Source organism: Lepus europaeus, chromosome 20 (assembly GCF_033115175.1).
Source record: "Lepus europaeus isolate LE1 chromosome 20, mLepTim1.pri, whole genome shotgun sequence".
NCBI lineage: Eukaryota > Metazoa > Chordata > Mammalia > Lagomorpha > Leporidae > Lepus > Lepus europaeus.
In genome coordinates this window covers 59349219-59370629 of record NC_084846.1, presented here as the reverse complement: position 1 = coordinate 59370629, position 21411 = coordinate 59349219, and the positions used below count along the sequence as shown (strand labels likewise).

The 21411-nt window shown below is 42.3% G+C and overlaps 1 protein-coding gene across 3 annotated transcripts in view; it reads right to left on the bottom strand.

Moving 5' to 3' along the window:
- The window catches only part of ABCB4 (ATP binding cassette subfamily B member 4), a 72500-nt gene that overhangs the window by 39513 nt on the left and 11576 nt on the right, over positions 1-21411 (bottom strand). For 2 of the 3 annotated variants that reach the window (XR_009864619.1, XM_062179163.1), the window contains exons 5-14: positions 20365-20422; positions 19245-19436; positions 17738-17909; positions 16576-16700; positions 14006-14177; positions 11911-12024; positions 10680-10790; positions 10362-10487; positions 7806-8009; positions 7295-7465 (exon numbers count right to left, since the gene is read on the bottom strand). Coding sequence is in view for 2 of the 3 variants with exons in the window: in XM_062179163.1 (XP_062035147.1) it covers positions 7295-7465; positions 7806-8009; positions 10362-10487; positions 10680-10790; positions 11911-12024; positions 14006-14177; positions 16576-16700; positions 17738-17909; positions 19245-19436; positions 20365-20422 (1445 nt within the window). In the remaining variant the exon portion in view is untranslated. Of the gene's footprint in view, positions 1-7294; positions 7466-7805; positions 8010-10361; positions 10488-10679; positions 10791-11910; positions 12025-14005; positions 14178-16575; positions 16701-17737; positions 17910-19244; positions 19437-20364; positions 20423-21411 lie in introns of those variants that run through there. The other variant, XM_062179164.1, reaches the window with a different exon arrangement.

Sequence of the window (21411 nt, the reverse complement as noted above, 5' to 3'; positions counted from 1 at the left end):
CTCTGAGGAATCTGGTGGTCTCATGGTGGATGGATGGATTTATGAATGAGCATTTAACTCTGAATAATGCCGATCAAATTTTGAGTACTATGTCATTGATAGAAGGTACTATTTCTGATACTCATTTACCCTATTAGGCCAATGTTTTAATAGTTCTACTCTGAGGCAATCAAATCAAGTCATGGGATGGTTATTCACTTTAGTAGTTAAATCCTCATTAAAAATGAAAGGCTAGATTCATAATAGGTCAAAGAGAAAACAATCCAAATGTTCATCAATTGATGAGTAGAAAAACCACAATGTGGCGTAACCATACAGTGGAACACTGCTGGGCCATAAAAATCAATGGGTGTGAAGCATCTTACCACACGCATGAGCCTGAAAACACGGTCACAAAGGACCACACATTCCATGCTCCCATTTACAGGAAATGTCTACAATAAGCACATCTATAGAGACAGAGCAAATTAGAGGTTTCCAAGGATTGGAGTGAGGGTGGAATGAGGGGTGACTGCTTCCTTATAGGGTGGTGAAAATATTCTGAAATTAGAGATGGTAGAACAATCTTGTGACTACACTGAAAATTATTAAATTGTGCATTTTAAAGGATGAATCTTATGGTATGTGATTTATATCTCAATTATCTGAGAAAGAAATTAATGGCAGAGCAATATCTCAGCGAGCAAAACATAAAACCTGCAACAATTAATACAATTAATAAGGTAGTATATGAAGGGGCAATTTGCTCAATGAGAAAAAGAGAACCTACAGACAATAAAACATTTCAGAATTTAGTCCATGATACAGTATTGTTGATCAGTAAGGAAAAGACAGATTATATAATAAATTATACTAAGACAATGTGAAACCACTAAATAAAAGTGTTATTTCCACTTCACCCCTTACACTAAAATAAATCCAGATATATAAATAATATTTAAGTAAATCAATAAGTAAAATCCTAACAAAAGAAAGAGTAGAACATTTTTTTCTTGGACAACACTTAAGATTATTATTTGCTTTTAAAAATCTAATATATTAGCCCAAAAGAAATAATCAGAAGTATTTATTAATATGGAAAATGCACAGCTTAGTCCACATATGATAAGGCCTATAGGAAATAATTTGGTCAATTATATTCATGACACTAATTAGTTGCTAACAGTGACTGCTACCATTCTAATATAGGTTGATGCTATGACAACAGATCAAAGCAGAAGGACTGAAACCAGACTTGTTGGGGCCAGCACTGTGGCACAGTAGGTAAAGCTGCCACCTGCAATGTCACCTCCCTGTGGGCACAGGTTTGTGTCCTGGCTGCTCCTTTTTCAATCCAGCTCCCTCCTAATGGTCTGGGAAAAGTAGCAGCAGATGGCCCAAGTGCTCGGGTGCCTGCCACCCACATAGGAGACCTGGACGAAGCTCCTGGCTTCTCTTGCCTTAGCTATGGCCATTGCAGCCACTTGGGCAGTGAAGTAGTCAGTGGATAGAAGACCTCTCACCCTCTATTTCTCACTATCTCTCTGTGACTTTCAAATTAATAAATCTTAAAAAACAACAACAGAAATCAGACTCGTGAGTGAATGACTGGTATTCAGAGAAATAAAATATGCTTTTGAACTTAAAAATTAGCAACTGCCATCCATGACCAAGTAAAGTTAGCCAAAACAGAGCCTGGATACAAAGAGCTATTTTTTTTTTCAGCGCTCTCGGATACCGCAATGATGACAAGATATTGGCCAACAAATATCCTAGACTCAAGGACAACAACTGTTAAGAATCTTCTGTGTGTTTTCCATACCCAAGGATGAAAGGCAGACTTACACAAAGGGAGTATGAACCCATTAGCCTTTCTAGAACTTTGGTGAGACAGCAGAAAAATGAAACCTTCTGTGTCTTTGTGTAAATAACCATGGAAGCTATCCTGTAGTTTGTTAAAACTTTTTTTTTGAAAGTGAAAGACAGAAAGAGGAACAAAAACGTCTATCACTCCCCAGATGCCCATAACAGCCTGGTCTGGACCAAGCAGCAGTCAGGAGTGAGAACTCCATCTAGTTCTCCTACTTGAGTGGCAGAATCCTAACTACTTAAGCCATTATCCACTGCCTTCTCAAATGCGTTAGCAGGAAGCTAGATCAGAAGCGGAGTAGTGAGTCCTGGCACCCATATGGATGCAGGTATCCCAAGCGGCTTAACCCACTGAGAAACAATACCTACCCCTTGCTTCTTTTCTTATCCCTGTAGAATGGTAACACTGTGAACATATGTGTATGTTGGTATCAATCTTTGAAATTAATGGCTTTCTCTAAAAAGATCAAAATACCAGGGCCGGCACTGTGGCGCAGGTTAATCCTCCGCCTGTGGCGCCAGCATCCCATATGGGTGCCAGTTCTAGTCCTGGCTGATCCTCTTCCCATCCAGCTCTCTGCTATGGCCTAGGAAACCAGTAGAAGATGGCCCAAGTCCTTGGGCCCTTGCACTCACATGGGAGACCTGGAAGAAGCTCCTGGCTCCGGATTGGCGCAGCTCTAGTCATTGCAGCCATTTGGGGAGTGAACCAGCGGATGGAAGACCTTTCTCTCTGTCTCTCCCTCTCACTGTCTGTAACTCTACCTCTCAAATTTTTAAAAAATCTTTTTAAAAAAAGATCAAAATACCAAATCTACTACTGATTCTTCTGTAAGATCTTACATGAAACAACTTACTCACGACTCATTTTGAGACAAGCAGCTGCTATCTATTCATCAAAAGCTAATGCAGTAATTAACATTTTTTAAAAGATTTATTTATTTATTTATTTGAAAGGGAGAGTTACAGAGAGGCAGAGAGAGAGAGAGAGAGAGATCTTCCATCCTTTGGTTCACTCCCCAAATGGCTGCAATGGCTGGAGCTGTGCTGATCTGAAGCTAGGAGCTTCCTCTGGGTCTCCCACATGGGTAGAGGGGCCCAAGGACTTGGGCCGTCTTCTACTGCTTTCCCAGGCACATTAGCAGGGAGCTGGATCAGAAGTAGAGAAGCCTGGACTTGAAATGGCACCCATATGGCATGTCAGCACTGCAGGTGGTAGCTTTACCCACTATGCCACAGAGTCAGTCCCTTAAATTTTTAAAACATACATGCACTCCTATTTTCTCAATGAGTAAGACATCGTATTCAATTCAGTGAGTATTTATTTAGCCTTTACTATGTGCAAGGCACTAAGTGTTACAGAGATACAAGTATGAACCATTATTAATTTTGCCTCTTAGTGGGTTTACTCTTTCTAGAAAAGAGAAAGCAGCCATAAGCAACTCCAGCCACAGTAGGAAGCCACCTTCAACTTTTCAGACAGGCTGCCCATAAGCTGAAGAGAAGCCAAGCAAAACCAATAGGTGGACTACCCTGACAACCCACAGGTTTATGAGAAATACACATTGCGTTTTGAATCACTTTCATCTTAGAACAACTGAAATGCAAATCAGTCATCAGACTGTGCTGCCATTTTAACAAAAACCTAAAATGTGTGACACTGCTGTAGGCAATGGCTGTCGGCTACGGCTGGAAAGGAGGTGAGGACATTCTGAGTGGAAACTGGAAGGAGAGTCAGGAACTTTCTACCAGCGGCTTCTAGCACAGGTGAGCTGCATTGTGTAACCTTGGGGAAATGGGTGTTATCTGAAGAACGCGTGCAATGGTAGAGGCGACCCCAGACATCAGCACTCAGAAGTGTTTTAATGCCTTATTAGCCCAACAAGGACACAATCACCTTAAATACGTCAGAAAGTTAAATATAAGCTGCATAAGGATGATACCATACATATAGACTTCCAGGGTTATTGATTTTCAAACTCATACTATTTTTTTTTGTTTTTTCCCTTTTCCCCTTTAATACCTGGTGTGCTACAAAACCTGAAATTGTGGGGAAGGCATTTGGCGTAGCAGTTCTGACACTCTTGGGATAGCTGTATCCCACGTTAGACTGCCTGAGTGTGAGTCCTGGCTCCCACTCCAATTCTAGCTTCCTGCTAATGTGCACCCTGGGAGGTAGGGGTGACAGATGGCTCAAGGACTTGGGTTCCTGTCACCCACATGGAGACCTGGGTAGTTTCTGGCTCCTGGTTTCCCCTTGGCCCAGCCCCTGAGGGCATCTGGGGAGTCAAGCAGCAGACAGAAGATTCTCGCCTCTGAAATAAAATGGAAAGAAATTTTAAAAAGTATAAAAGTCCAAACCTGAAACTTACAAGCCACACTGCCACATCCAGGTGTGACAGGCTGGACCCAGCCAAAGATAGAGAATAGTTTAAACCTTTTTTTAAGTTTTAATTTTTTGTTTGTTTTACTTGAGTTTAGGTGTGGTGCCCCATGCTTCTGACAAACCCCTGAGAAACCAGAATTTTACATGCCAAGAATAAAAGGATGTGTTTGCCAAGAAAAAAAAAATGCAAGAGTGAAACTGGAAAAATAAAAGGAATGAAATAAGATGGAATGAAATAAGATACAATGATCAAAGAAAATGTACAAACACACAACTCTCAAAACCCAGCTGCCTCCAGCACACTCTCTGAACCTTCTCAAACACTGGTCCCTGACAGAAACAGCCTTGGAGCTCTGTGCCCAGACTGTAGAAACCACTTACAAGCCACAGGAAGGTTCTATAAGCAGTTTACAGTCACAAGGATCCAGACACTGAGTCACAAGAAGATGCTGTAGGCCATGTACAGGTCACAGGAATGTTCTAGAAGCACCTTAGAAGTCATAGGAAGGTTCTAGAAGCCACGTACAGCTCACAGGAAGATTCTAGAAACACACAGTCCACACACATCCACTTGCTGCCAAGTCCCTCAGAACCATGTCTATGCCACAGTCCTCACGGCCCAGACCACCGTCCTCTTCCCCATCCAGCTTGGATAAAACCTCTGAAGTCCCACCTGCAGGAGAGGCAGCCCCCATCCTGCCTGGAGCCCTGGGCAAGCTGAGCAAAGGCAGGCACAGCGGCGACCTGGGCCTCAGAGGGCTGAGAGACATGCAGCCACCACTCCTGAGACAGGGAGGCCCGGGGTACAGCAGAGGGCAAGGCCCCGATGGCATCTTGGTAGGCAGAGTGCAGCCGGGAAGCAGCCAGTTTTGAACAGTGCTGGGTCGGTTCTGAGGGGAAAGACTATGTCCAGAACATAAAGTGCCTCTTCCAAGGATGACTGTGCTGCTACAGGGCCTGGACACAGGGCCAAGAGACACCTCCCAAAAGACATTCAAGATTAAGACTGTGGAAGCCACCACCTGCTTGTAGGGGTGCAGCCCAGCACCTAGGACCCCCACATAACGAACAACGAAGGCCTCCCTCCCCCAAGTGACGCAGCCAAGACAGAATCGAGGTCCAGGAATTCTCCTGACCCTCTTGCAACTCCCAGCCTCAAAGGACAACAAGATGGCCGAATGGGGAGGTGGTACTGAGGTAGCCACACCTTTCTTAGCCCACACAGGCTGTCAGGCTCCTCCCACCAGCTGCCAGGTCCAATTAGAGAGCCCAGGTTCATCCTGGGAACAACTGGGTGAATAACCCCAACCATTCCCCACAGAGAACTGAAAACCCAGGGCTAGCAAAGCCCTCAACAGCCCCCATCCCACACCTGGCTCTCCTCAGGGATGGTGGCACAGAGCACAGGAAAGGTCCCCAAACCTCACCTGGGGTGAGGAGTGTCTGGCCCAGCTACTGCTGGGGAAATAAATGCCAGCTCACTGGCTGGGATGCCAATGAGGATGCCCACCTTCCCCTAACATGGGGGCAGAAGGTCTCATAGAGCTGTGAGTGTGGCCTCCTTAAATTACTGTCACCACAGAACTGGGGGACCTCAGCTGGACTAAGATTTTTAGCTAAAATCCCTGAGAGATTCCTGGCAGAGCCTCGCAGGCAGGCCCAGCTACAACACTGGCTAGAGAGAGAAGGTAGCTTCCACTGGAGCCCCAAGTAGAGAGGCCTGGCCTGAAGAACACTAAGGGTGTAGCTCTTAGGCCCCAGAAACAAACTCAGTCTTCAAGGGAGTCGCTCAGCTTGCGCTAACGACACTGAAAAAATTCAAAATGAAAAGGGCCCTGTATTTCTACAGGCACAACGCCTGCTGAGTTACTCAGTGGCAACACGGCCAAGTCTTCCAGAAAAGGAAAGACCTCTGAGGAAAGGTAAAAGCCAAAAGAGGGGAGACCTTGACCAAAGAGAACCATGAGACTTTTCATCGACTTACTTGTTTGGTAAACATCTCTCTTATCCTACCTGATTTTACTCTAAAAGGTCTAAAATGAGGGGCATGTGTCTGGCCAGTTGGGATGCCATATCCCTCAATGGAGTGCTGGGTTTGTGTCCTAGCTCCACATCCAAGTCCAGCTTCTAGCTAATTTGCACCCTGGGAGGCAGCACACTGTAGCTCGTAGCTGCACCAGGGTTAGGGTTAGTATTAAGTCTAAAAGTATACTAAGGTAGGTTCGCCTTATGAAGCTTCCACTTAGTAGAGATGCTAGTGAGAAATTTAGAAATATCTGGGGCAGGCACATGAGCTCAGTGTCCTTCAAGTGTGTTGTTGAATGAGCTTTTAGCCTAGAAGTTAGTGTGCCCATGTCCAACACTTGGAGGGCCTGGGTTTGCTTCCCAACTCTGACTCCTGACTCCTGCTTCCTGCTAATGCCGACCCTGAAGGGCAGAGACAATGGCTCAAGCAGCTGGGTCCCTGTCATCCATTTGGAAGACCTGCCTTGCTTCCAGCTCCCGGCTCTGGCCCCTGCCCTACTGCTGTAAGCATTTGGGGAATGAACTAGCAGATGGCAGAGCTAGCTCACTCACTCGCTTGCAGTCTCCCCACCTATTTCTCAAATGAGGAAAAAAAATGAATTGTTTGTATGCTTAAACAAACACACAAGTTGAGCCCTATTCCCCAAAGAGCATTCACTTTCGTGGAAAAAAAAAAAAAAAAAAAGTTTCCCAAACTGCTTTTCAGTTGAACCAGTATCTACATATCCAGAGCTTTCTTTGTATATTTCAACACAACCACTTTTGACCAAAGCAACTGTTCACATGCAAGAAAAAAAACCCTAACTGGCTGCTGCACAGGCCTGGATCCAGGCTCACTGCACCATGGTCAAAGCAAGCCATCTACCCATCTCTGCAGACAACCCAGCCTGAGAGGAAGAAGAAATCCGAAGAGATGGACGAGAGAGCTTCATGCGCCCTTGTGTTTCTGATTCTCAATCCCAACTCTCGAAGCACTGGCAAGCATTTCCAATCAAGTGTCCAGCTGCCAGCCCCTCAGGTGTAGAGGGCACACACCTTATCCAGAGCCGCCTGAACCTCTGCTTCACTTTCTGTGTCCAAGGCTGAGGTGGCCTCGTCCAGCAGGAGGATCTTGGGGTTGCGAACCAGGGCACGGGCAATGGCGATCCTCTGTTTCTGCCCACCGCTCAGCTGGGCCCCTCTCTCTCCAACCAGCGTGTCGAATTTCTACAACACAAAACACGAAAGAGCACGTGAAGTAGTTTATGAAAACAAGACTAGGGAGCATGTAGAAATGAGTGAAGACAAGGCATCTTCATTTTGACTACTGATTAGAAATTGTAAAGAAACGGACACTAAGTTATAAAGAACTACTGACACATACTCTGTGTAAAGTTCTATATTATTCAAATAGCAGGCTACTACTCCCTACACCCCTGGCTGAACGCTTACAGGGACTTGCTTGGCAACCTTGGATGACCTCGTACTTCAGAACTCTGAAGAATTAATTCAGCCCCAGGAGGGTGAATTCTATTTTTGAAGACAAGCACATTAACAGAGCCTTTACCTGTGGCAATTTCATGATGAATTCATAGGCATTGGCTTCTTTGACAGCTTGCTTGATCTCATCCATGGTGACATTCCCACGGCCGTAACGAATATTTTCAGCAATTGTGGTAGAAAATAGCACTGGCTCCTGACTCACCACTCCAATAATTTCCCTCAGATACCTCACGTTTAAGGTCCTAATATCCTGCCCGTCGATGTTAATCTGAAAGAAATATTTCCCATTAAACACTTTAAACCACCTGATATCTAATTTGTCATAAAAAAAAGGGTCTTAGCTAGTATTTCAGCAGTTAGGAATAACAATCAGAAATAAACAGCAACATGCAAGAATAAAAAAAAAAGTTTGTGTTCTCTTCTCAAATGTTTATTTTCCTAGGCAAAATTTTTTCATGGATAGTTTTTTCTCTATAAGCTATTTTGAGTGATACAAGGATACTTCAAAAAGTGCATGGAAAATGGAATTAAGATAAATTTATTTTAGTGCAAAAAATTTTGAAATCCATGCAGCTTTCTCATAATGTGAATTTTCCATGAACTTTTTGAACACCTTGCAACTTTTTGAAGAGCCCTCAAATACCTGGGTTTTAAACATTTTTGCACCAAAATAAATATTCTTTAACTCCATTTTCCATGAAATTTTTGAAGTACCTGTTTTTAACAGGCCATTATTTTTAATTACCAGTATTAAATTTGAATAAAAGGCTATACTTGTCTACCTAGTCTACCATTTTGATGGCATTACAGTGTTTTGATATTTAATATATAATTAGGCATTTCCCATATCTTAGATATTTGGCTTGAATCATTAAGTCATTATAAAAGTAGAGAATTACCAAACTGAAGTACGTAATTTATTTTATCTCCTTTGATACCAATTGCTTACCTGTAAAATGACTGGTGTTTGCTGGCCATTTATTGCTTGTTGAATAAAGATTGAATACACAACTCTTTAAAAACATTTTAGTAATTTGGGGCCAGTGTCATGGTGCAGTGTGTTAAGCTGCTACCTATGATGCCGGCATCCCATATGAGCTGGTTCAAGTCCCAGCTGCTCCATTTCCAGTCCAGCTCCCAGCTAATAAACCTGTAAAAGCAATGAAGTGGGCCCAAGTGCTTGGGCCACTGACACCCACATGGGAGACTTGGATCAAGTTCCATGCTCCTGGCTTTGGCCTGGCACAGCCTCCTGCTGTTGCAGTCATTTGGGGACTCAACCAATGGATTGAAGTTCTCTCTCTCTCCCTCTCTCCCCGTGGCTCTGACTTCCAAACAAATAAATAAATCTTTTAAAAAATTCTTTTAGCAATTTAAAATGCTGTTAGGTATATGTAAGTTATCTGGTTCATTGCCACTTTCTAGTACCAGATTTAATCATTTTAATTGTTTTAATTATATTATCCATCTGTAGTAAGTGTGAAGTGACAGTTTCTATCTGCTTTCATTTGCATATGTTAATAAGTGAAGCCCTACTCTCTGGAAACCTTCTGCAAAGTTGCAGCTTCTCCAGTTTTTGGTCTGTGCTATTGATGATCAGCTTAGGTTTTGTAACTGACTTCTCGATAGTGAACAAAGGACCCAACTTTGGAGTCCCCTGAAAGGAGGGTAACAAAAGTAACATCAGATTTTCCCAAGGTTACTTATTTTTATTTTATCAAACTAGCTAAACAAATCATTTAATATATCCTAGAAAACTTTGTATTCGTTCACGCTTTTGGAATAATTTGTTATATCCCAATACCTTTTTTTTTTTTATGTTTTTGGCTTTCTTTTCTTTATAATCTCTTTTCCCAACTGTTGGGTTACAATACATTTTCACATCAGGATAACTCAGTACACTGAAGTCAGGACAACTGAAGAAATTCTGAATACAGACTGATGGACTAGTGCTGCATTAATGTCAAATGTACTGATTTTGATCACTGTTTTGTGGTGTAGTAAGTGGCGTTCTCAGAAAATAATGCTGGGGTCAAGGTGTGTAGGTCGTTAAGAAACAGGGTAATAAAGCAAGGGGTCAAAATGTAAACCAACAGCAAATTCAAGTGAAGGTAAATGTGTGTTCCCTGCCTGCCATTTTCTGAAAGTCCAAATTTACAAGGAAATTTTTAAAAAGCCAAAACACAAAATATACCTGAAGCTATCAGGACTGTTCCCCAGGTCTCCAGAAGTTTCCTGAGACCATCCCACTTTGTCTTTGATGCATATAATTGCTGTTCTAAGATATCTGATGACCCTGATTATCAGGATGTCAGCCATTGCTACACACGATGTTTGACCAAACCCAGTAACTCATGGGAAGCAGTCCCCTTGGTGGTCTGGATGACTGTTTTCCAGGAGTTTAGTGAGTGATGAAAACTTTGGTTGTAACAGAACAGTGGCTACCTCCTGGGGATTTTACTGGCATATTTGTGAAACCAGCCCAGGGGAACAGGCATCACCCGGAGGCGTGGCAATTCTGTAGCCCCTTTGCCAAAACTGGATTCATATGAGAAACCTATTTCAAAAAACCAATCTGAACCCACTTCTCACTGTGGAGGCCTGCGTTCTCCCCACTTACCGTACCCTCTGTGGGGTCGTAGAGCCTCTGCATCAGCTGGACGGTCGTGCTCTTCCCACAGCCGCTGCTCCCCACCAGGGCCACCGTCTGCCCGCTCTGCACCTTCAGGTTGAGGCCCTTCAAGATCTGCAAGGAAGGAGAAAAGCACTCCTATAAAAAGGGAGAGCAAATCTACTCAAATTGAAATTTTTAAAATCAAGTAAGAGAACATAATCCCCACTGGAAAAAGCACATAAATATCAAAATAATAGCAACTTTATTCTATAAGGTGATTAATCGATCAACCAGAATTAGGAATTCCTATAAATATCACAGTACCTTGACATTAGCTCGAGATGGATAAGAAAAATGAACATCATTGAACTCCAAATTCCCTTTGATGCTGTCTGGTTTGTGTCCTCTCTCTGAAAAACTGTCAATTTTAGGATTCTAAATAAAACAAAATTCAATGACTATTTCATCATAGGATAAACAATCACATTTTTAAGGAATATGATTCATCAAATTCCAAAAACAGGATTTGGAATAGCACAATCTCCCTCACAGAAGACTGAACCCAAGACTGTATGTGCATGTGTGCATTAAGAAAACATTACTTTTCAGAAAACAGTCTTTTCCTGGAAAGTACATAGGGAATATTCATTTAATTTCATAGAATATTTCATTGTAAGCCTTTGTATAACCTCATAAGCTTTCCAAACAGTCAAGTACACATATTTATACAACTGCAATAATTATAGAAATATACTCTAATTGATACAGCCAAGTAGTTCAGCATTTACTGAATATCCTAAACAACAGATATAAGAGATTGCCTGGAGAAGACTGACTAAATGACTAGTTACAGCAAATTATTTAGAAATAATGTGAACTTTCAACATACTGGGAAGCTGAACAATTTTTTCATGACTTGGTCAATGAAACAGGAACATTAAATTGAAAATTATTCAGTTATCTTTCATTTCATCAGCATAGTCACTGTAAAATGCTTTAGTATGTCTAAACTATTTTCTTTTTCCCTGTAGCCAGTTCAATTTATCACATCAAACATACAGGGATAACTTTGGGAGGGGACAAACTACAGCAAACACACTGCCAATTGGGTTCCACCAATAGTGTAATGGACCTCCCACCCATGCTATATAGGAACCATAATATTCTCAGCTTAGCTGCAACATGAAAGAGAAAACCTAGGAAAAGAAACATCTTTTCTCTGAATAATAATAAAAATAATATACCAGAATAATAAAAAATACAGACCAGTTGTCAATCTAAAAAGTGCGATCAGATCAATGTTATTATATTATCTAAAGATAAACTTCCAGAAAATTAAGAAGATGTATTTTGTTTCACTCATTACCAAGAGGTCATTTATTTCACAATTAAATTTCATGGTATTCAATATATTTTATTGACTATATATTATATGTAATATATAATATTCAATATATTTTATTGAATATAGTTGACTCAAAACTGTCATCTAAAGCCAGGTTTAACTACCCAAGTCTCAAAGACCTTTCCAGCATGTAAACCAGAAGTGACTCACGCTGTCAATAACATTGAAGATCGCATATGCTGCTCCTCTCGCATTGGCAAAAGCATCGATACACGGGGCAGCCTGACCAACACTAAAAGCTCCAATTAGGATCGAAAAAAAGACCTGAGCAAAACAACATGAGAACAAGTTGTGGGTTATTTTCTGGCATTCATTGTTATCTAAAATATGATTTGTGTAAAATACACTACACAAATGCTTATCCTTTTAAAAAATTTAGTAAACCAAATTTTACAAAAGTTAATATAACATTTCATTGCCTGAATGAGTTTTTCCAAACTCAAAAATAAGGTTTTTGTCTCATTTGCCAACCATCTGCTGTCCTTCTCCTGAACATATAAAGTCAGAAAACTTTGGAGAGTATTTGGTTGACTCTGAAGCTGATGTCACCAGATAGAAACACTTGCCATCAGTGTTAATCATTCGCATGTGACTTACTCTAACCACGCATGGAATTGTACAGAATGCTCAAAGTGAATTCACACAGCATTCAACGGGCTCTACAGAACAGTCCTTGGAATAGCTGTGCTTTACATGTTCACACACATAACATGTTACAGCTCAAAAGCGTAACATAAGTGGGAAAAATACACAAGACGACAAACACTGCCTTCTGTGTGGTAAATTTGTAGATAGTTACACTTTTGTACTTAAAATCCACATATCAAATATCTACCCATTATTCATAACAGAGATAACAATCAGTAAGAAAGAAAAATATCTCCACCGAAGTAGAAGTTATAAAGTCAACACAACCAAGTCCCCAGTCTCCATGCACAGGGCTCTGCTTGGGCTCCCTTCTCTGTGGACACCACTCTGGGCCTATGGGTTAGGCGTCATTGCCCACATCCTATCAATGAGGAACCAAGAGGGCAAACTCATCCCAAAAGGCTAACGGCTACACCAGTACTCAACCTCCCTTCCTCACACCATTTCAGTAAAGGAGGAAGTACAGAAAGACAGCAAACTTCCAGACAGCCAGAGAGGAGATGGAAATGAGAAAAACCAGAAAGCTCAGCTGGCCAAGTCCGCTTCAAGCCCTCAATGAAGTCTGAAGACACTACTATGTCAAGCACCTTGAAAACACTGATTTTCCTAAATATGAAAATTATATCATCAAAGAGCAAAATCATGTCGAGGATCCTCCACGCAGGAAGACAGGACAATGCAGGTTTTAAAAGGTTTCTACTGGGCCGGCACTGTGACACAGCAGGTGAAAGCCCTGGCCTTAAGCACCGGAATCCCCTATGGCTGCCAGTTCCAGTCCCGGCTAATCCACTTCTGATCCAGCTCTCTGATATGACCTGGGAAAGCAGTAGAAGATGGTCCAAGTCCTTGGGTCCCTACACCCATGTGGGAGACCCAGAAGCAGCTCCTGGCTCCTGATCAGCTCAGCCCTGGCCTTTGCATCCATTTACGGAGTGAACCAGCATATGGAAGACCCCTCTCTCTTTCTGGCTCTACCTCTCATTGTAATTTCCAGATAAATAAAATAAATCTTTAGGGGCCCACGCTCTGGTGTAGCAGGTAGAGCCGTTGCCTGCAGTGCCAGCATCCCGTATGGGCCTCAGTTTGAGTCCCAAAGGCTCCACTTCTGATCCAGCTCACTGCTGTGGCCAGGGAAAGCAGTGGAGGATGGCCCAGATGCTTGGGCCCCTGCACCCATGTGGAAGACCCGGAGGAGGCTCCTGGCTTCGGATCAGTGCAACTCCAGCCATTGTGGCCATCTGGGAAGTGAACCAGTGGATGGAGGATCTTTCTCACAGTGACAGCCCCAGCTGATGTTTTTGAAGTCGTTTGCTTCCATTCCCTATTTTCATATTCTCAAATCTATTCCATTTTTATCCCCTTTTATACGTTGTTTCTCAAATGGCCTAGCCGCATGCTATTCTCCTGATCCAACTCATGACTGTGACTTCTATATTCTAGAAAGCCAACTCTGCCCGCAGGACAGCAAAGCTTGGCCAAAAGACAAAAACCTGTAACCAAGGCTTGAGCTTTGAAAAGGAGGGATATAAAAAAACCAGAAGGTAGATGAAGACATCCTATTTTCAGATTCTTCATAAACAGTAGGAAAGATACTCACTGTCATTGCATTTCCAATGGTGTATTCTTTGGATATAACTAGAGTAGATCCATACCAGAAGGCTAGTGCGTACGAGGCATAGATCAACAGGAAGGCAATGCCCATGGAAATGTTTGCTGAAATGGCTTTCTTAATTCCAATCTTTTTGGCATTTTCCAAATGTTTCTGATACCTACCAGAAAAAGAGGGGGGTTATGTCATAGTGAGTGACAATCCCCAATCTGAGCCACAGTCACCGCCCATACAGCTGGAGGTTGAAGGAACAGAGTCATCAAGATGACATCCTGGGGAGACCCAGCTTCCCAGGAACTGACCCAATTCAGGATCAACCAGGACAAGAACAGATCTGAGCCTTGCTTCTTGGCCTGGACCCATTTCCCCTCATCCCCACCAAGCCCACCAATATCCCTGTGGCTGTTTCAGAACTGTCTCACCTCTGGGACATGAACGAACTTTTTTGTCACCTTCCTAGCCAGCATCACAAGTCAGGGTTAAAGTGGAAGAGAGAACCTAAACCCACCAAGATGTAAACACTACTCCAGGCTCTTAAGCAGATTCTCAATGAGGTCCATTTCTCTTCTCTAAAGCAAAGAGAATCCTCCCTCTATTGCCCCACTGGGCAAGGGAAAGAGATGTTTCTTGCTCTTGTAATAAATCTGGGCTTCTCTATTTGAAATATATATATACACATATATATTCTGAGATATATACATATATAATATATACAATATATATTTTATCCTTAGTATACATTTTACAATATTAAATATTTTCATAACATATATATATTAATTAGGCTGACCTTCAACTGTCAAGCTAGGTACAAAGTGATAAAGTGGTCAGTGTATGGAATATGGGTTCTTACTCAAGTTTTCTAGATTGTTTTCATGATCTCCAACATGAAGTTAATAGCATTCATTCTGTAAGATAACTACGAAGCTGATAGGTTACTTCCAGGGTGGAAAACATGAAAATCCCAATTCTGATTATTACTATTTATAATTGTGTTGAGATTTCATATCTTCCTGAATTTTGCTCATTTTATGGCTATCTTATTTTTAATAGTAATTCAAATTCATACCACTGGCATCTAAGATTTGATATAAAGGTACAAATGTCTAGAATGGCTCTGTAAAATTATAGTGTTTTACATCAAATTAAAGTAACCTGCTTCTCCATTCTAGTTCCATAGAGTGTGGAAAGTTTCATTTTGGCTTCCTGAAACCAGGGGGAAAATACTCCATTGGGTATATAATGAAGCTCTGGAGAAAAATACCACAAATGAGGGTGCTTCTCTTTTTAACAACAAAACCCCACTGTTTTAGTTCAGCCAAATGAGATGCGAGAATTTACTAGTTTTTAGAAAAATGTATGTTGTGACCAAAAAGTCTTTCCAATTACTTAAAGCACCCAACTCTTAAGAGAACTTTCCTGCTCCTGGGTGCAACGTTCCGTCAGCAGGGCTGTGACCCTGGGGAGACAGCCAGCACACCACGCCCAGTACGGGTGCCTCCTGGTGCATGCAAGATTTCTGTCTGCCCCGCCGTGACCCATGGCTCCGGTGACAGCAGTGGACATGCCGTAATTACCTTCTCCTGGGTGGCTCCCTCACCGCAGCTAACAGAGCGGCACTGATAACACTGACATCCTGGGGTCCAACTGAGGGTTAGTGGGCCCTGTGGGGATTACTGTACACAGGAAGCAGCGCAAGAGAGGGAAAAAACGAAGAGGTTAGAAAACCAGACACGCGGTTTTGAGAAAGGATTAAGGAAGCGAAGAGGAGAAAATGAAACAGAGGGGATTCAGGAAACTACTTTTAACACTGGAGATTCTGGGAGAATTTTTATTTCAAGGAGTCGTGGGTATCAGAGGTCCCACAGAATGGTATAAGAAAATAGTTCACCTGGAATCATACGTCAACTATTTTGGGGAAATAAACTAAAGAAAATATTAAATCATTTATATTCAAGTTAGAGGTACACAAACTCTCTGTGACGGTCACACTGAGACAACTTGTGTATGTCAGTCGTACTCAGGAGCACGTTTGCTTGTCTTTAAGGCAACTGTTCAGGCTCTCAAGCCCAGGGCCACACAGCAGAGCCAGCAAGTGTGGTAGCCTGACTTGACTGTGACAGCTGAAAGCCAGGGCCAGGGCAGGAAGCCCCATCCTATGGAGAATCCCAGCCTGTGACCGGGAGGCCCAATCTGCTCAGGTTTGTCTTCTACATCCCTCTTCAGGGTCATTACGGGAGATAAAACGGCAGTAAAATAAAAATATTTTGAGAATCGTAGCTCTACATCATTGGTTTTCCTGATAACCCCGCAGGTTTTGTCTTATGCATTTAAAAACAGTCCTCCAAGAAGGGAGCTCCTAGCCCCATCAGCCTGCCAAGGAGGTCCCAGAACACAGTTAAGTGGGGGAAAGCCGGCCGTCGCACTCCAGCCATCAATCCCCGGAAGGTGCTAAGAGTCTATGGAGTAGTTAGTACAAGGGAAGGGATGGGACTAAGCAGAGACTCCAAAGAATGAGCTATGAGACGCAAAAGCTGTACACAAAGAACCTTCCTGACCTTTCCAGCTCTTTGTTTTGGCCCCCGAAAGCTATCACGGTCCTGATGGCGCCCAGAGCCTCCTCTGCCACGGCACCTGCTTTTGCATAGGCAGCTAGTTCTTTGTCACTGAAGGCCGACAGTATCTGCAAAGGAGACAAACAGCTGTGACGTCCGTGTGGGGAGAAGGTCAAACAGCACTCTGGTCCGTTCTTTAACCTGCATTTTTCTTCCCAGAGCCCACCCTTTATCAAAACGTCAACATCATGCAGCAAATGGCCTGGAACCGGACAAGGGCTGCTTCCACCTGCTACAAGGGTCGGATCTGGTCCACCCAGTAACAGGCTCCCCAGAGCAGTCAGGAAGAGGAAATCCATACATAGTTCTCTGACTGGGGTTTTGGGGAACAGTGTCAAGTTTCATACCTACGTTCTTCTCTGTTAATTGTAAGGTAAAATACAACAAAACCTTACTGCTGTGAAAGACTTCACCATCTTGCCCTTTACTGTGTCATGATTTATAAAAACCAAGAAAATAACACTCTCAGACCTATTCATGGGCATCCAACTGAGTAACAGGAAGGCTAAACAAGATGTTTCAGGAGAGCAGTAAAAGAAGAATCCAAACCAAAGAGACGCAAGCAGTTCAGGAAGTAAATCATCAACCCCAGAATGAGAAAAAAACAATGCCAGTAAAATTTCTCAACTCTGAAATGTTGACTAAAGTAGAGCAGATTATGTGTATTTCATTGCAAGGCAAAACTGGCAGAATACCCCTTAACTGTCACAACTGACAAGTAATAATAAATAAAACAATCCAAACGACATTTGAAATTTTTATATGCATGTAATAGCTTGGAGCAATGTTTTATTTTAAAAGTGTTTCCTAAACAAGGACATAATCGTGTCAGTATAGGACACTTAAACTATTATGTCAGAAGATTTACTCAAAGAAATGATGTAACAGTGTAAAAAAACTGTAACTTAAGTCAGAACTGTGAAATTCTGAGTCACATTAGAAATTAATCTAATTAAAACTCCATAGTAACAATCTTTTTCTGGATGTGGTTTCAACTGACATTTAGCACAAATTTGCACAACTGCAAGTACCAGAACCCCAGATATTAAAAATCAACCCTACCATCGTGGGTTAACACATATGACAATGCCCACCACTCACACACCTTTGCCCAAACAGCTGCAGAGAGCCCCAGGATGGGGCTGATGGCCATTATCACAAGGGTGAGCTTCCAGCCTCTGATGAACCCCACTATGAATCCTGCAAAAAACGTGGCTACTGCTTGAAAGAACATTCCAACCTTGTCACCAATTCCTTCACTGATTCTGGAGATGTCACTAAAAAAGATCACACCTAGGTGGTTACAGGCAGGAGGTCTTCAGTTAGGAAGGTGATGCAGACATTTCACAAACACACAGGTCAAACATTTCCACACTACTGCAAGCCTCTCTCAGGGTCTTAGCCTCTTCAACAACATTTGCCCCCTCTGAATACTGTACAGAGGAAGAAATTCAGGATTAGTTCAGGCTTCTGAGAAGTTAGTAGTGTTAAAGCTGACACTACGCAATGAGTCAATTCTTTTAGAGAAGTCTTCACATTTTGAACACAGGGGTCTATCTGTTCAAAAGCAGGAGTTAGGAAGGCTGTTCAATAGTATGAGGGGACAGTTACACAAAGTATTATTTCAGCGTCCCTTATCTGAAAATCCAAACTCAAGAGCTCCAAAGTCAGAAACTTTTTGAGTGTGGATAGGATGCTCAAAAGCATTCAGCTTTTCGGGCATTTTGGAATTTAGATTTTCAGACTAAGGATGCTCAACCAGTAAAATCCATGAAAATATTCCAAAAAAAAAAAAAAAAAAAAAAAAAACCCACACACACTCCAAAATCTGAAACCCTTCTGGTCCCAACATTTCCAACAAGGGATACTCAAACTACATAAAGTGCTTGCTTCCACCCTTGCCCCTATTCTCAACCCAGAGCAGGCAGTTCTTTGAAAATCGAAGTCTGGCCATGCTGCTTGTCAGTTCAAACCCTTCCAACGGTTGCTGCTTCACCAAGGGTGAACTCTGACGCTCTTAGCTAAGAACGCCTTGATCTTCCCTCCTCTCCTGACCTCATCTGCTCACTGAGCTCTTGCCAGTGCTGCCATCATGAAAGACTGACCTCCTAACCCCCTCCTGGGACATCAGCACCAAAGGGACAAAGACCTTTGCTTTGTTCATGGACACATCACAAACACCTAGAATGGTGCTTGGCAACCCATAGGTCCTCAAATATTTGTTGAATGAGTGGAGACTCAACACTTGGTAAAGCAAGTCTCTCTGTGAATTAACTAATTTGTCATTTATTCACTCATTCAACTGCCTTTACTGAGGGCGTAGCCCTTGTCAGGCTTACAGAAAGCTCTAGGAGATGTAAGCAAGAACGAGACGAGAAGTGTGCTCTGTCCTCGAGTGCACCAACTACACCATGGGGGAGGAGGTGCTAAAAGTTATGCAAAGTATGCTTCACAGGCTATATATACAGCAGGACACAGCCATCACAAGGGCCGGTCTCAGCACAGGGCAAATGCTCACCTAGACATATTTTATCATTAACAAACCTTCCTGACAAACTTTCACAGTCAGTGGAAAATCCTTTATGAAAGTGTGACATCACAGACACACTTACTCTGTTAGCCGTGTGTTGAGTTCAGCGGTGTCATTGATGTCAAACCAGCCTATTTCCTGTCGTAGAATAGCATGAAAAAATTTTTGCCTAATTTTTTTAATCTGTCGGCCAGCTGCCAAAGTCCAAAACGAAACTTGTATATAGGCAGCGAGGAGAACTCCGGCACCTAATCCTGAGTAGTAGTACGCATATCTGGAAAATAATCAGAAAGGCTCTTTTAAGTATTGTATTCAGTTCTTTCAGGAAAGACTATAAAGGATATTACAACAAACACACAGTAAAGTTTTGTCTCAAATTATGAGATGATCATGAACTCCATGATGGCAAGTCTACCTGCGTGAACTATTGGCCAAAGAAAACAGGTGTTTACACTTAGCTGTAAAAACAAGCTTGTTAATGATTCATCTTTCACTGATACTGACAATTTATAGACACAACTTAACTTGTCTTTCCTCACGGTGTTATACGCATGCATATTCTGCTGTACTGGAAAAACTCACTTCTACATGCATATTGCAAATACAGGAACAAACAGACTGAGTATGTGACATGGCTCTTAGAGTTTATCCATATTGTTTATACAAAGAACCAAAAACATCTTCTATTTGACAGAAGTTGAAAATATTTTAAGTGATAAAATGTCATGAATTCTAATTTGGAGGGAAAACTTAGCTAAATCAGTAAGGATATACTTTAAAATAACAAAGGCAGTTTCAACACTTCCAAATGGATTTTTTATCTAATTTCACAAGCTATGTCTAGACAGAAACCTTCCGCATACAGATGGCAATCACTTTAGTCAGCAACATTAACCGATATGTACCACACAATCATTATGTAGATGGTACATCAGGTAAACGTCTTATCAATATTAAATTTATAGAAATTGGTAACTGTAATACAGACACATAAGGAAATACTCTTATCCTTAGGAACTATGCTGAAAAAAAGGGCTATGTTTTATGCAACTGACTTCAAACTGCGGGGTGGTGCAGAAATGACAGCAGAGCACCTGGGAGAGGAGCCCAGGAGTCTCTGTGCATTTTTACAACTCTGCAGTCTGAAAGCATTTTCAAATGAAACATTAAAAAAGTACACCACAAATGCATACATAAATTACCTAGTCATTTCTTCTTCCAGAATTCTGCCTGGATTTAGCAGCGACAATGAAAAATTCACTAAATAAAAACAAAACAAAAAGTATTTTTAAAGGGTGTACTATTAATAGGCATTGCCAGATGCTTAAAATCTAACAAGAATGTAAGCACATGAAACACACAGAAAGGCAGATGTCTAGCCTAGTGGTTAAGATGCCCCACATCAGAGTGCTGGTTCCAGTACTACCTGCTCCGCTTCAGATTCGGCTCCCAGTTGTGCCTGGGAGAGCAGTGATTGATGGCCCGAGTACTTGGGCACCTGTCTCCCACATGGGAGGCCTGGACGGAGTTTCAGCCTCCTGGTTTCAGCTTGGCAGGCACTTAGGGAGTCAATCAGTGGACAAAAGATACCTCTTCCCTGCTCTTCTCTTTCCCTATAACTCTTCCTTTCAATACACACACATGTACACACATAAATCTTTTCGTAAAAATGCCTGCACCTCCTATCAGAGCGTCCGAGTTGCTTTCCAGGCTCTGGCTCCTGAATGTAATTTCCCGTTCATGCAGACCTTGGAAGGTAGTCGTGATGGCTCACGTACCTGGGCTCTTGCCACCCACAAAGGAGACTTGGATTATATTTCCCAGTCCCTGGTTTCAGCATTTGGGGACTAAACTTGTGGATAGAAGCTTTGTGTCTCTCTATATCTCTGCCTCTCAAATCAAAGAAATGTAAAAATAAATGCCTATCAAAGGTGCTGTAGCTAAGAATCACTCTTCATACTCTCATGGACTCTCTACTTAGGTAGCTCAGGGGCTTAGGTATGGGACCCCACAGCCCCAGATGGTGCAGATGAGCCCTCCCAGGCTCTTCCCCACCTGGCAGTCTCAGGTCCTTCAGCGGGGCAGGTTCCGAGGACACACAGATGTACAGAGCCAGGCCAGGGGCACAAAGCACACAGGAGGCAGAAGAGACAAAAACAATGATTCACATGGCAACACAGGGCTTTGGGGGCACTCTGTTTTTTGGGTGGCTCAAAGAACTTTACAGCCACTTGCTTCTGTAAACAGTT